Source organism: Macaca fascicularis, chromosome 5 (assembly GCF_037993035.2).
Source record: "Macaca fascicularis isolate 582-1 chromosome 5, T2T-MFA8v1.1".
Lineage (NCBI taxonomy): Eukaryota > Metazoa > Chordata > Mammalia > Primates > Cercopithecidae > Macaca > Macaca fascicularis.
Window position 1 is genome coordinate 151,031,508 of NC_088379.1, and position 13,287 is coordinate 151,044,794.

The 13,287-nt window shown below is 39.2% G+C and overlaps 3 protein-coding genes across 5 annotated transcripts in view; 2 read left to right on the top strand and 1 right to left on the bottom strand.

The window, feature by feature from the left end:
• Window positions 1-13,287, top strand: part of REELD1 (reeler domain containing 1) — a 57,571-nt gene continuing 44,284 nt past the window's right edge. Inside the window, exons 1-3 of the mRNA XM_005556025.5 lie at window positions 1-76; window positions 1,401-1,504; window positions 7,123-7,226. The gene's annotated coding sequence lies outside the window, so the exon portion shown is untranslated. The remainder of the gene's footprint in view (window positions 77-1,400; window positions 1,505-7,122; window positions 7,227-13,287) is intronic.
• The window catches only part of LSM6 (LSM6 homolog, U6 small nuclear RNA and mRNA degradation associated), a 14,613-nt gene continuing 1,326 nt past the window's right edge, over window positions 1-13,287 (top strand). The window contains exons 1-4 of one of the 3 annotated variants that reach the window (XM_015450883.3): window positions 1-76; window positions 1,401-1,504; window positions 7,117-7,226; window positions 12,016-12,129. In XM_015450883.3, the coding sequence (XP_015306369.1) occupies window positions 7,133-7,226; window positions 12,016-12,129 (208 nt within the window). In that variant the 5' untranslated portion in view covers window positions 1-76; window positions 1,401-1,504; window positions 7,117-7,132. The remainder of the gene's footprint in view (window positions 77-1,400; window positions 1,505-7,116; window positions 7,227-12,015; window positions 12,130-13,287) is intronic. The other 2 variants (XM_005556022.4, XM_005556021.5) reach the window with 2 other exon arrangements.
• On the bottom strand, window positions 7,384-7,925 carry LOC102141053 (guanine nucleotide-binding protein G(I)/G(S)/G(O) subunit gamma-5). Its single transcript, XM_005556020.5, has one exon. It carries the CDS (start codon window positions 7,840-7,842, stop codon window positions 7,636-7,638), a length of 207 nt encoding a protein of 68 aa, XP_005556077.2. The 5' UTR covers window positions 7,843-7,925; the 3' UTR covers window positions 7,384-7,635.

Sequence of the window (13,287 nt, forward strand, 5' to 3'; positions counted from 1 at the left end):
GCTTTTGGCTGCGATCATCCGCGGAGGCCGGACTCGTGGGGCGCCTGGAGTGAGGGTTCTGGATCCCGCCCGCGAGGTGAGCCGCACGGCTGCGCGGGCCGATGACGGGGCCGGGCGTAGCCCCGGGTTCGACGCCCCAGTGTTCAGTCGCGCTGTGGAGCGGCGGCTGCAGCTGCCCTAGGCCGGGCGAGGCAGCCCCGGAAAGGGCCTGAGGGGAACGGGCTGGGGCTCCGGGAAGGGACCGCTGAGTGGCAGCTTCCCGCGAAATGCCGCGTCCAAGCTCTCCGCGCACGGAATGGCCGGAGAGGTCTGATGGTGGGCGCCGGGACCGCCCTCAGCGAGGTGCTTAGACTGCGCAGAGAGTAGCGGCACCGTCCCGGCTCCCACCGAGTTGGCGTCCGAGACCAGTTCAGGTTGTTGAAGTTCCCCAGGGAGCCCCGAGGCTAATCCCAGGATTCGGCGGGAAAGCGGATCCCGAACCCAGGCCTAGGCTTCGCCAGTCTTCCAGGGCTTCAGGGAATTGCGAACCCTTCCCTACATCGGGGTGGCTGCGCCTGACCACAGGAATTAAGGACTCGACTCGCCTGTCTTACTGAGTTGTCAGGCCTAGGAACCCAATTGTATGGTCTTAAGTCCTATCGCCCGAGGTTTTCTGTGCGTTCGCGTGTCCGCGCGCGTGCATAGCAGGCGTTTTTAAGATGTGTAGCATTAGGATGAAGCGGATTACCCTACCCCACTGCTCTTAGTAATATGTGACTATTGTAGAAAATTGCAAACATGGAAGACTTTAGTGAAGAAATAGTATTCACAACCCTTTCACCTACAATCTTTTTCTCCTGTGTATGCTAGCTTCTACTTGAGCTAAGAGTGTACATGTTTAATCACTTAACAGTATAGTTTACCACTTCCATTTAAAAACTCTTCCTAAATATTATTCTAGTTTTGTATCTTCTTTTGATTGACTGTCCCTCATTGTGGATCGCAATGTAGGTCCCATAAATTATTCAGTCATTTCCCGATTGTGGGATATTATAGATTGTTTTTGAATTTTTGAATCTCTTAGCACCCCAGATAATACTTTGATAAACCTTTTCCCCCCTATTTTTTAGATTATTTCCTTGGACTAGATTCTCAGAAGTGAAATTATCAGATTAGATGCTTTCATCTGTAAGGCCTTTTTTAGGCCTTCGTACACATTGCTGCAGTGTTTTCCAAAAAAGTTTTTCAGGTGTTTGGCAATTTTACTTGCTTGAATATTGTACAGAAATCTTGAGAGGCTTATGTTTGTGGGTGTGTGTGTGTGTGTGTGTGTGTGTCACTGGAGTTAATGCGTTACTACCTGAATGTTAGGGCAGGAAGAGACTTAAGTGGTCATCTGGCATAACTCCCTTATTTTGCAGATGAGGAACCTGGGGCCATGAGAAGTGAAATGATGAGTTATCCAAGTCACACAGCTAATTAAGTAGCAGAGCTGGGATTAGAACTCAGGTTTCCTGCCTCCCAAGTGAGTACCCTGTGCTGCATCAGGCAGTCTCTCACTGAACTCTGGCATAGTAGATATTAGAATTTAAAAATTTGTTTACATCACCTGGATTATTCTCTCCTTTTAAAAGTGTACTAACAGATTAATGATCGGAGGGACCTGTAACACTGAGAAATTGGAAAGTGATTATTTTCATGGCCAAGACTAGAAATCCATTATTTAGAATGGCAACCCCTTCAAGATTTTGACAGTTGTTTTCAGGTTCCCTTTATGTTAGAATAAAACATCCCTGATTAATTATAATCTACACTCCATCATTTGGTTAGAATGTAGCTTTTGGTTATCATTTGCTGTACTTTGGAGATTTCTTTAAAACTCCTCACTTTAAAACCAAAGAACAACGTTGTTGGTGGTTTTTTTTTTTAGGGCTTATAGCGGAGATTCTCAGCTTCCATTGACATTTTGGGCTGGACAGTCCTTTGTTGTGGAGGGCGGTCCTGTTGTAAAATGTTTAGCAACATCCCTGGTCTCTACCCACTAGTATAGCAGTAGCACCACCTTCCTCAGTCTTGACAGTTCAGTGTCCCCAGATACTTCCAAATGTCCCTGAGCAGGGTGGGGTGGGGTTGGGGAAACTGCCCCTAGTTGAGAACCATTTGCTTAAATAAATTATCTGGAGAACTTCATAAAATGTAAAATACAGTGCTTTTACCTGAGTAGACTTCAGGAATCTGCATTTTAACAAGCATCTCTAGATTTGGAAACAGCTGGTTCTTGAATGACAGAAAGGGTTGTTTTCTCCGTCTTTGGTGGTCCTAATAGAGATTACTTGGTTAGTATTTGTTGAAGTACGTGCATGATCCTACTAGTCACTGTATCCATAGTTTGGGTTGGTGGGGGCTGGACAGGGATTTTGCTTGGCACTGGCCTTGAATGTCTCTTCCACAGACTTGGGCAGTGTGCTTAGGTACCAGGGATACCAAGTGAGTAGGATATTTCCCCTGTCCCCAAGGAGCTTAAAACTCACCATGGGAGACCTGTCAGCAAATGGAAAAATTACAAAGCAGCCTGATAAGGACCATGACCGAGAGTTGAAAGAGGTGCTGAGTGGACTCACTTCGCCTTTGGGAGAGAGGGAGAGAAGTAGCGCCTGCTGCTCAGGAAGGAGGGATTGGTATGAAGCCTTCACAAGACAGCGAGGCACTCCACTGTGTCAGAAGGGAGGACTTGGAGAGCTGTTCTTCTCCGTGTCTGATCGCCTCCTCAGACACTGATCTGTTAGTCTAGTGCTGCAGTTACTTGGATTGTAATGTTTCCTTGCAAGTTTTTGCTTTTCAAATTTTTTTCACCCTAAACTGTAAATATGCTAGGAGTAGGTAAAAACTTACAGGTAAACATTGCCAAGTAATAAGGATTTTCATGTCTTCTGCCCAGTGGCATAACCCAAATCACATGAGATAGTTTTCTTTGCGTTTGTCCGTTGTATTTCTTTGAGGCTAATTTACAGCACTTTGTCATGTTAGGTATTTTTTTCCCCAGTGCTGCTACTCTCCGACTGGATTTCTCGCTGCCTCTATTGCGATTCCCCAAGATTTAACCAGAGAATCTTAACATATTCAGAAGGCAGCTGTACCTGTGAAAGCGCTTGGGGTTTGGGGTCAGTCTTGGCTTTGCTTTCCACCTCACACGGTTTCTCTGTAAATTGCTTATGAATCTAACGCTGGTGGCACATAGTTGGATTAATAAAAGTTCTTTTTTTCTTCATTCTCTTACCAAAAAGAAAAAAATTCCGTGCAGGGCACTTCGCAGATGTTTTTTCATTCTAGACCTCTCAGTAGCTTCTGACAGAAAATATACTGCCTTTGACTTAATAGCCATTTATGAAAATAGGTCATTTACAACAAGCCTGAGTAGGAGTCAGGGGAGGGAGAGGAGGTATAGAGAGTGATTATGACTTTAATTTTGAGAGGAGAAGTTTTACCAAGGTGACCCGGAAGAAAGGTCTTTTTCCTCTTATGTGTTTATGGTTCAAGAGACTCATCTCTTGCTTCAGAAATTGTCAGAACTGTTCCTTCTGCCTTATCCAATTTAAAAGATGAAAACTTAAAATTACTTGAGCCAAGTGATGGGAAAAATTGTGGTGTCAAGACCAATTTACTCATACAAAATGAATTTATGGGCAAGTCATTAAGTAACAGGGAGTACCAAGGAAGCCTAATGAAGACTAATGTAAAAGATATGGCTTTCCTAAAGTGATGGATAAAATGTGTTTGAGGCAACCCATATACTCTTTTCCAAATAACCTTAAAAGTATTTTTTTCCAAGAGATTTAGTAGAATGTAGATATTCTAGAGAAGAGATGAGAAGCTTGTGAGCCCCTCTTGTCATGTGGCTTACAGTATTTTGAGAGAGAAAAGACCCACATAAAGAATACAAAAGAGGGCGTAGTGACAGGTTATAGCAAATAAAATCAAATGTCAAACTGTGATGCCAAAACTAGGTGAGATGGGCATCTCCACTCTGCTATGGAAAGTAGAGAGTGGAATCCAAGCAAGTTCCTGCTTAAAAATCCCTGTTTCCTATCATTGGCAACAGTATTTCCCCTTGCCAGTTATTTCCTAGGCTTGTTCAAATAGATTCCTGGCTCCTACCCCAGAACTACTGAGTAGAATCTCCAGCTGATCCTAATGATTCAAGTTTGGGAAACTGACCTAGAGCCTGAACTCTGTGCTCCTGTGAATGTTGCACAGCTCCCTGCCTCAGAGGCGTCTCCTCCTTGCCAATGTAGATTTTACCTTCTACCCAGGCACATGTCCTGTGCCTTTTCTGACTTCTCTTTCAGCTGGAGGGTGATGCCTTTTCCTTCAAACTCAGCTCAGGTGTTAGCTTCCAGAAATTCTTCTTTGATCTGCCAAACCTGGGATAAGAGAGTGTTCTCTGCCCTTTTGTGCATAATTCTATCAGAATATACATCACCTTTGTAAAATTCTCTATTTACACGTTTTTTGCCCTCTGTAGAATGTAAACTCTGAGGGCTTAAGGCCTTGTCTTTGTGTTACATTTCCCAGCCCCGTGTACCTGAACTTGACAGGTGCTCCGTGAAAGTTGGAAGTGTTGATTGCCTTCAGGAAGAGATTGATGTTAATTGGAATACAGATAAGGCGTAATGGACAAGGTGTTATCTTTGGTGAGCTTAGAAGAACATGTCTGTGTTTTTTAAAAGGTGTGGAAAGTTAATAATACCTTTAAAATAACCTGTACTGTCAAGCAACTGATAGTCAAGATTTGCTTTCTTTTTTCTGACAGTTATTAACTCTTCCCAGTTTTTGATTTTCAAATGTTTTTAATCTGAAATTGTAAATACTCTATGAGTAGGTGAAATTAGTAATAATTAAAGTAGTTAATATCTCTGTGAACTAGAGTCACATTACAATGTATTTTAGTGGTTTTTAACATAAAGTGGCTACTTTCCTCTCAGTTTTATACATGATGAAACTGTGGCATATTGGGATTTAGTATCTGTGATAGGAGATGAACCTGACTCATCAGTTGAGTATCAGGCCTTCGGAGTTAATATTCTCTCTAGATGTGTTCAGCCTCAAAACAGCACGTGTTCAAAACGTAAATAAGGCGGTTTATAGATGAATAGGAAGATTTGTATATTTTCACTAAACGCATTAAAGGTAATGAATCTGTTACAGTATTTACTTTGTAATTTTTCACTTTGTACTCAGAACAGTATAAATAAAATTGCTGTGTGATCTGAGTCCTGAATGAAAAGTGGTTGTCCTGAATAGTAGTTGTAATTGTAATTGTAATAGTAGTTGTAATTGTAGTTATCTGTTGAGATTGTGGAGCTAAAAAAATAAGCTGGAAATTAAATGGGAAAGTTAAATTAACATTTGTTGAGCAAAATAATTACTTGATCGCATTTTAAAAACATCTTTCAAACCTTGGGGGCAGTGTAGATTGTCCAAATGATAACCCAAAATTCAAAAATAATTTCTGAAATTTGTATTTTATTTGACTTAGGATGTTGACTTTTCTTGGCTAAAGAAAATTATTTTACTTAAATTACGATTGCTTTTGTTTATTCACACTGTTAAAACAAGTTTAAATTTTTCTAGATTTTAAGTTCTTTAAGGACAGAGCCTTTGTGTATGACATGTTTTTGAATTTCCTTGCACAGTGTGTACACATACATATTTGTTGAACCCAGTAACCTGGAGTTCCGGCTTACTACATCTGCTGATCCTGTATGAATTCACTATGAGAACATCTCTAAATAATCCTTCTCCTCACAAATTCAGATTATTGAGTGGATGGACTTAGAGTGAAATAAGCATAATGGAAGAATGTTTAATGAAAAAATTTCATTGAAAACAAAAGAACAGCTTGAGTTCTTGAAGGGAATCCTTAAAATAGTGTTTCCATACTAATTTTTAAGTCTCAGTGCTATATAGCTGCTGAATAATAGTGATGCTGAATTTGACTGAAACAGAAACACTAATTTCTGAAATATTTTTACTCAGTTTTTGCTTAACTTCAGTCTTATTAACTTGCCAACATATTTTGAAAGAGAGCTGTTATATAAGAAAAGATGCATTTTGAAAGGAGTGATGTGCAGCTTTGCATGTCTGATACTGTTGATTTGGGTGTGTAATGCTATCTCTTTTTCTATGTTAGACTCCCATTATTCTTGAGTTTTAAGACTTTTTCTTTGTTATTTAGAGCACATATCTGTTATAGTCATAATAGAATAATTAAAAATCTTTGGCTATGTTATTGCCTTTCAGAAGGCTGTTTAAGGTTGTGATTAAGAGTATGGGCTGGCTGTCCGCTTTCTAGCTGTGTGACCTTGAGCAGAGTGTTTAATCTTTCTGTGTCTTTTTCTTCATGTGTAAAATGAGCATAAAAACAATACCTGCCTTTTAGGGTAGAGCAATTTAAATGGATTAATACATACAAAGTTCTTGGAAAAGTGCTGGCATATAGTACACTCAAAATTACCATTAGATTATAATTCTTTTCAGAGATACCATGTAGGCATCAGTTGTTCATAAATGTGTCTTTTCTATATAATATGGACTTTAAAATAGGGCTGATTTGAACTTGAATGTTCCGTCACATTTGGGAACAAATTATTTAATCTTTCTGTGCCTTTACTTTCATCAGCAAAATGAGGGTATTAAGACCTTCTTCCCAGGGTTCTTGTAAAGATGAAATGTGGTAGTGTTTATAAAGACCTTAGCAGAATGCTCCGCATAAAATAACCAACCATTCACTGAATGGAGGTGGTAGTGGTTGTAATGGGTATACTGACTGTGTGTCAGGCAGTAATGATAAGTGATTAAGAGCAGGTGCTTTGTAAACACAGGACTTTCCCTAATGAGGCTATGCCATGGTGTTGTGGGAACTAAATAAGGTAATGCATGTAGAATGTTCAGCTTAGTATCTGGCTCATAGTAAGTACTGAAAACATGTTACCCGTCATGTAGTAGCAGTGGAGTAATACATGTCTTCTCACATGGTCCTTTAATACTTCATTTTCTGTACGTATGTTAAGGGCTGTAAGGGTTTTGTTGAATAATCAGCTTTGGTCTTTACTTTTTATTATTCCTTTTCATATTTTGATTTAGGATTGTTAAAATGAGTCTTCGGAAGCAAACCCCTAGTGACTTCTTAAAGCAAATCATCGGACGACCGGTTGTGGTAAAATTAAATTCTGGAGTGGATTATCGAGGTAATATTTTCATGTTTCATTCTCACTGGTGTAACTGAATAAGTAAATGTGACTCACTGATTTTTATTAACCTCTTAAATATACCCAATAGACCAAAAAAGTACGGGTCATCAGCAGTTTTTATGCATATCTCTTTTTCTACCTCTCATATCATTCCTTTTATTTATTTTTTTCATACTAAGTTTTATTGTATGCTGCTGCCAGTGTATATAAAGCAGTTACCCTTGTGAAATAGAAATTCATGAAAATTCAGAGAGGTAGATGTTAAGGAGTGACAAAAGTAGAAGTTTGTATATTATGGCACATGTGTTACAGGGATAAGCTTTTGCACAGGCTTCAAATGTAGCTCTCTTGAATATTCACTGGATCATAAGGAGTGGTTTGGGAAACCTTTGAAAGATTCATTTTACTACAAAAAGGAACAGACTTTCTGGGGTCTGAAGGGATTTGTACTTGAAGATGCTCCAGTCAGCAAAGGGTCATGTTGAGCATTCTGCAGACAGAATTGTTTCAAGTCTGCAGCTGCCTGGGAATCTTTTACGCAGTTGAGCCCGGCCTCCAGCTGGAGCTGTTGAACCACTTTCTTCATAGCAGCGACACTGGAGGAGCCAGACATGGTGCACACGATGGCCGGGCTGATTCGTGGGTCGGTGGGTCGTGGGTCGTGGGTCGGCGGGGCCAGACAACTGAGCCGGTCGTTCCTTTAAGAAGGACAACTCTGACAGTATAGCATGTGCTTCTGCCTTTCAGTGTGATTTGTGTGACTTCTGTCTCCTGTCTGCTTTGAGATCATCCGTGCCTAAGTTCCCTGGTAATAGCAAGGTATTCCTAGTAAACTCAGGTATGAACAACTCAACTGAAGAACATCTTGGTGCAGCAGCATTTGTTTTTGCAGGAGTATTCAAGATTGGCAGGTAGCTATTGAGTATCATTTTACAACCTGAATGTCCCACTTATATAACGTATAATGTGTGGGGCGACAGGGTGAGACTATCTCAAAAAAAAAAATGCCTTTCTGTTCTTGGAGAGAATATTATTTTTAAGAGGCTGCAGTGCTTTTGAAATTAACTTTATAGGAAGAATGGTTTCAGATTCCATTTTTTAAAGTTACTGAATTTCTTATCTTCCATAACTAAGGTATGTTAAGTTACCTGAAATATTTCACAGGCATAGCTAACTAATTCATTATCTGAGTGACTTGGTCTCTTGGGTTGCTCTAACAGAATACCACAGACTGGGTAATTTTTATTTTGTGCGGTTTTTTTTTATTTATTTCAGTAGTTTTTGGGGTACAGGTGGGTTTTTTTGTTTTATAGATACATTCTTTAGTGGTGGTTTCCGAGATTTTGGTGCACCCATCACTTGAGCACTGTACACTAGACTGGGTAATTTTCTTTCTTTCTTTTTTTTTTTTTGAGACAGAGTCTCGCTCTGTCGCCCAGTCTGGAGTGCAGTGGTGCGATCTCGGCTCACTGCAAGCTCCGCCTCTAGACTGGGTAATTTTCAAAAACAGAAGTTTATTTTCTCACAGTTCTGGTGGCTAGGAAATCCAAGATCAGGGTGCCAGCAGGTTCAGTTGTCTGGTGAGGGCTACATCCTCCGGAGAGGAGGAATGCTGAGTCCTCACGTGGCAGAAGGCAGAGGGCAAACCAGCACACTGCATGAAGCCTTTTTTTATGCAGGCCTTCATCCTGTTAATGGGCAAGTCCCCATGGTCTGCTTGCCTCTTAAAGGCCCCCACCTCTTAATACTGTCCTATTGCCAAACGCCTGAATTTTGGAGGGCACACATTCAAACCATAGCACAGGGTTTTGTGGCCTTTTCTTGGTCTCTTTTATGAATAATTAATCATCATAGTAATCTCTTGAGCTTTTTCCTTTGAAATCTCTGTTGACCATCCCCACATAGTAAAGGAGGAGCTACGACTCAAGTTCAGGCTCAGCTCATAAGCCTGGTTAAGAAACCACTCTGGTGATTATGTGCTCCCTTAGCTTGTTGCCATTAATAACATATCTCCAGCTTAATTTTATTTTTATAGTAAAACTAATGGATTCATATGGAATACTGAGGTACTATAATGTCTCCTGTACTGCCTCTCACCTGTGAACTTTTGATGGCCCCATAGGAAGTAATAGACTTCTAGGGATTTTAATCTGACAATTGATTAAAGTGAGGACATTGTGTTCAATATCTTCTCAGTACCCACTTTATTGAAGAGATGAACCAGCCTGACCTTTTTTCTCTGTAGTCTTTAGGGAAAATTTTTCTATTTATAAAGGTAATACATGTTTTAGTTTTGTTTTAATTTTAGAAATGTAAAAGGAAATAATAGAGAAAAGTATATAGAAGAAAGCCAAGTCTCCCCAATGCTACCATCCAGAGACAGTTTACCAGTTTTGACCTCTATATAACCATAATTTGACATAAATGGAATCAGCTGTACATGCAACCTGATTTTTTTTTTTTTAAACATGAAACAATGCATTTAGTTTTATGACAATATAGAGGGTTTAATGACTGCATAGGAATCTCTTGTGTGGCTGTACCATAGTTTGTTTTTACTTTTAACCAGTTTCCTGTTAATGGACATTTAGGTGTTGACCAGTTTTTTGCCACTGTAAACAACTCTTTTACTTTGACATATATTGTGAACAGTTGACCAAGCATCTCTTTAGAATCAATTCCCTGAGCTAGGATTTACAAGTCAGAGAGTATTCCATGGCCCTGCTTCAGAGAACCTGGGTTTATCCTTCATGTTCTCACCAACTCTTGTATTAGCTTTTTTTCATCTTTTCCAGTCTAATCGGCAACAAGTAATATCTCATTCTACATATATTTTATTTGTTTACTAGTGAGATTCAGCAGTCTTTCACATGGATAGTAACCATAATTTTTTTTCCTCTTATGAATGTCTGTTTGTGGCCTTTATACGATTAAAACAAAATGTTCTATACTATTAGATAGCCTTACTAAAAGAACGTGCTTATTTTGTGGTTTACAAAACACCAAAAAAAAAAAAAACCCAAAACAAAACACAACATACAAGAAAAACCTCCAACTCTCTGTAGCAGTTTCTGTGTAAGAAAATGTCTTGTTTTGGTTATGTATAGGAGGTTATCTCATGGAGAAGGAAACGGTTATATTTCTAACCCCCTGGGCAGTTTTTTTTGTTTGTTTGTTTTTTGTTTTGTTTTTTGTTTTTTGCCTTTGCTGTGAGAACAGATACTTTAATTAGAAGTGAACTTTTTTTTTTTCTTTTTTTTTTTGAGACCAAGTCTCACTCTGTCACCCAGGCTGGAGTACAGTGGCTCAGTCTTGGCTCACTGCAGCCTCTGCCTCCCAAGTTCAAATGATTCTTCTGCCTCAGCCTCCCGAGTGGCTAGTGTTACAGGCACCCGCCACCACGCCCGACTAATGTTTGTATTTTTAGTAGAGACGGGGTTTCGCCATGTTAGCCAGGCTGATCTTGAACTCCTGACCTCAAGTGATCTGCCTGCCTCTGTGTCCCAAAGTACTGGGATTACAGGCGTGAGCCACTGTGCCCAGCCTGGACATTTCATTTTGAAATTCTTTTCATTAGTTTTCGAACAGGTTTGCATATTGTGCCTCAGAAGTTTCTTGCTCATTTATAATTGTGGCTTATATGTAAAATAATACAGCAGGAAATGAGCTAAAGTTATAGCTTAAGCTTTCTTTGGCTAGGAAATAATTTTATTATTCACAGTCCATTCTGGTTCTTTGAGAGTTTACCGCTTTTAGCAGAATTCTGGTAGATTAATGTCTTATGCTGTCATTACACACACAATTTTGAAAGGAAACTTTTTTGTTTAGAGGATAATGGGGGCAGAGGCAGAGAGTGAGGAGCATATTAATGAAGTTAAGACATCAAATGAGAAACTTATAGACTCGACTAATTGAATCTAGTATTTGTTTTTACTTAAATTTTTTTTTCTAGAAAATACCACTTGAAATTAGAGACAGAGTTAGAGGCTTGCAGATTTTCATCTTTTGAAAAAGATCATTAGGTCAAATTTTACAAAATTTATACCATCTTAACACAATTAAAGATTCACTCAAACTGTTTCCTTGAAAGCTCCCTCAAATGTTTTTGGCCATTTTCTCTATTAGTTTTGATTGGAAAATATTATAGCTGTAACAAAACAGAACAAGATGTGTTATAATGCAATATGTTGCCCTATATTCTCAAGCTGCTCTTCACTGTGAGTCACAGCTTTAAGATGTTCTTTCGGGAGCACCTGCTGTCTCCTCTTCTATTATTTTAACAGATTGTGGAGACTTCCTTTTAACCCTGGAGTACATTCATCTGCTGCAATAGATGTTGTAAAAGGATGAAATAAATCTGCCAGACCCGTATTTCACTTAGTGGCTGAAGTAGGAAATGCCACTGGAACCAAGGATCATTTGTTCATGCATAATTGCCCACCTTGTGCTTAGCTTTCACAGAATGGTATTTTTGTTGGATTAGTCTTATTCTCTTACTTTTTTGAATGCTTTAAAAGTTGCTATGTGGTCATACATACCGTGAGGGAAGTGACAGTTTGTTGTTTTACTGGGTAGTAGTGGGTGCGTGACTGCCTTCCTAGTCTTCATTCAGATTGGCCTAGAGTTGTTTTGTGCTTAAGCTGTTGAGTTTCATTTAGGGTATGAATTTTTTTATTAAGCATCTAAGAGCTAATGAATAAAGAGATTGTCTGCTCTAAGGTATACCCTGTAATTTTCAACTCCTACTTGCCTTGTATTTCTTCTTTTTGACTAAATATGTCTACAGGGGTCCTGGCTTGCTTGGATGGCTACATGAATATAGCCCTGGAGCAGACAGAAGAATATGTAAATGGACAACTGAAGAATAAGTATGGGGATGCATTTATCCGAGGAAACAATGGTAACATTTCTTCACCCTACAGTACAGCATTCATTCAAAATAAGCCTTTCTGTTTATAATCCAGATCACCAAAGAGTTTACTAGATAATTTAAAAGTCCAGTTTTAGGCTTGATTATTTTAAAATGCTTATATGTCAGTTTGACCAGTTATTTTTTTAGATACATCATGGAATTTTTAAACTAAAATTCCCTCCTTCCCTTCCTTTAGTGATGAGGAACTGGGGGCATTGTTCTCCTGACCCGGAACCCTGCTCTCTTGAATATAGTGTATTATTATCTCCCCAACACATATTCCTGCTTCTTGTAGCCTGGAAGTTGCAGCTGTAAGAATGGGCACCATTTCCCTGCTGTCTTTAATTTGCATAATTTGGCAGTTTGTCCTATTTGTCCCTTCTCTATTAAACATTCAGATGCTTTCTGTGCAGATTTGCATCCTTTGATTTGGCAAAAATGGCAAAATAGAAAAAATAAAGTTACTCAGTTTTTTAACAACTAATAAATTGCTATGATTTTTATAGTTATTTTTAAGTACCTAGTTTCAAAATGAAAATTATGATAAAGTCACATTTGTATTTTTGGTGGGGAGGGAAAAATAACAGAATTACGAGAATTACCCTACTTCTTGGTTCCATCTCCCAAATGAAACTCTGGGATTCTTGAGTTCAGATTTTTTGTTGATTTCTTTAATTCTGGATGTCTTCAACCCCCTAAATAGTTGGATCTCTTTGATATAAACTAAACTTCCTGACTTTTATAATAGTCTGTCCCCTGTGCTTACAGTACCATATTTCTTCATATCATATTTTTACATACATTATTTCCTGACTTTCTAGTCCTTTCTATTTATAGAATTACCCTATTTTTCATATCCTTATTTGACCTCCTCTTTTTCCTAAGAAATGTTATGATCTTGCCTCGCCTCAAGACAGCTAATAGCAGCAGTCACCAGCAGGTTGGGTTCTGTGCGTGTTGATAGGGTAGATCCTTTAATGTGCACACTACACCTAGGACTTGGGGGGCCAGGGTTGGGGGGTGGCTGTACTGTGCATTCTGATGCTTCCCTTCATGTCACATTTCCCATGATGTAATCCGTGACACTCATCTTTAGACTCCCTAGTTCACATCATTGGCTCTTAAAGAGGATCTTGACTTAGATTG

Bases quoted from the DNA above. Each gene is read 5' to 3' on its own strand.
- LOC102141053 (XM_005556020.5), bottom strand. From the start codon at position 7,842: ATGTCTGGCTCCTCCAGTGTCGCTGCTATGAAGAAAGTGGTTCAACAG.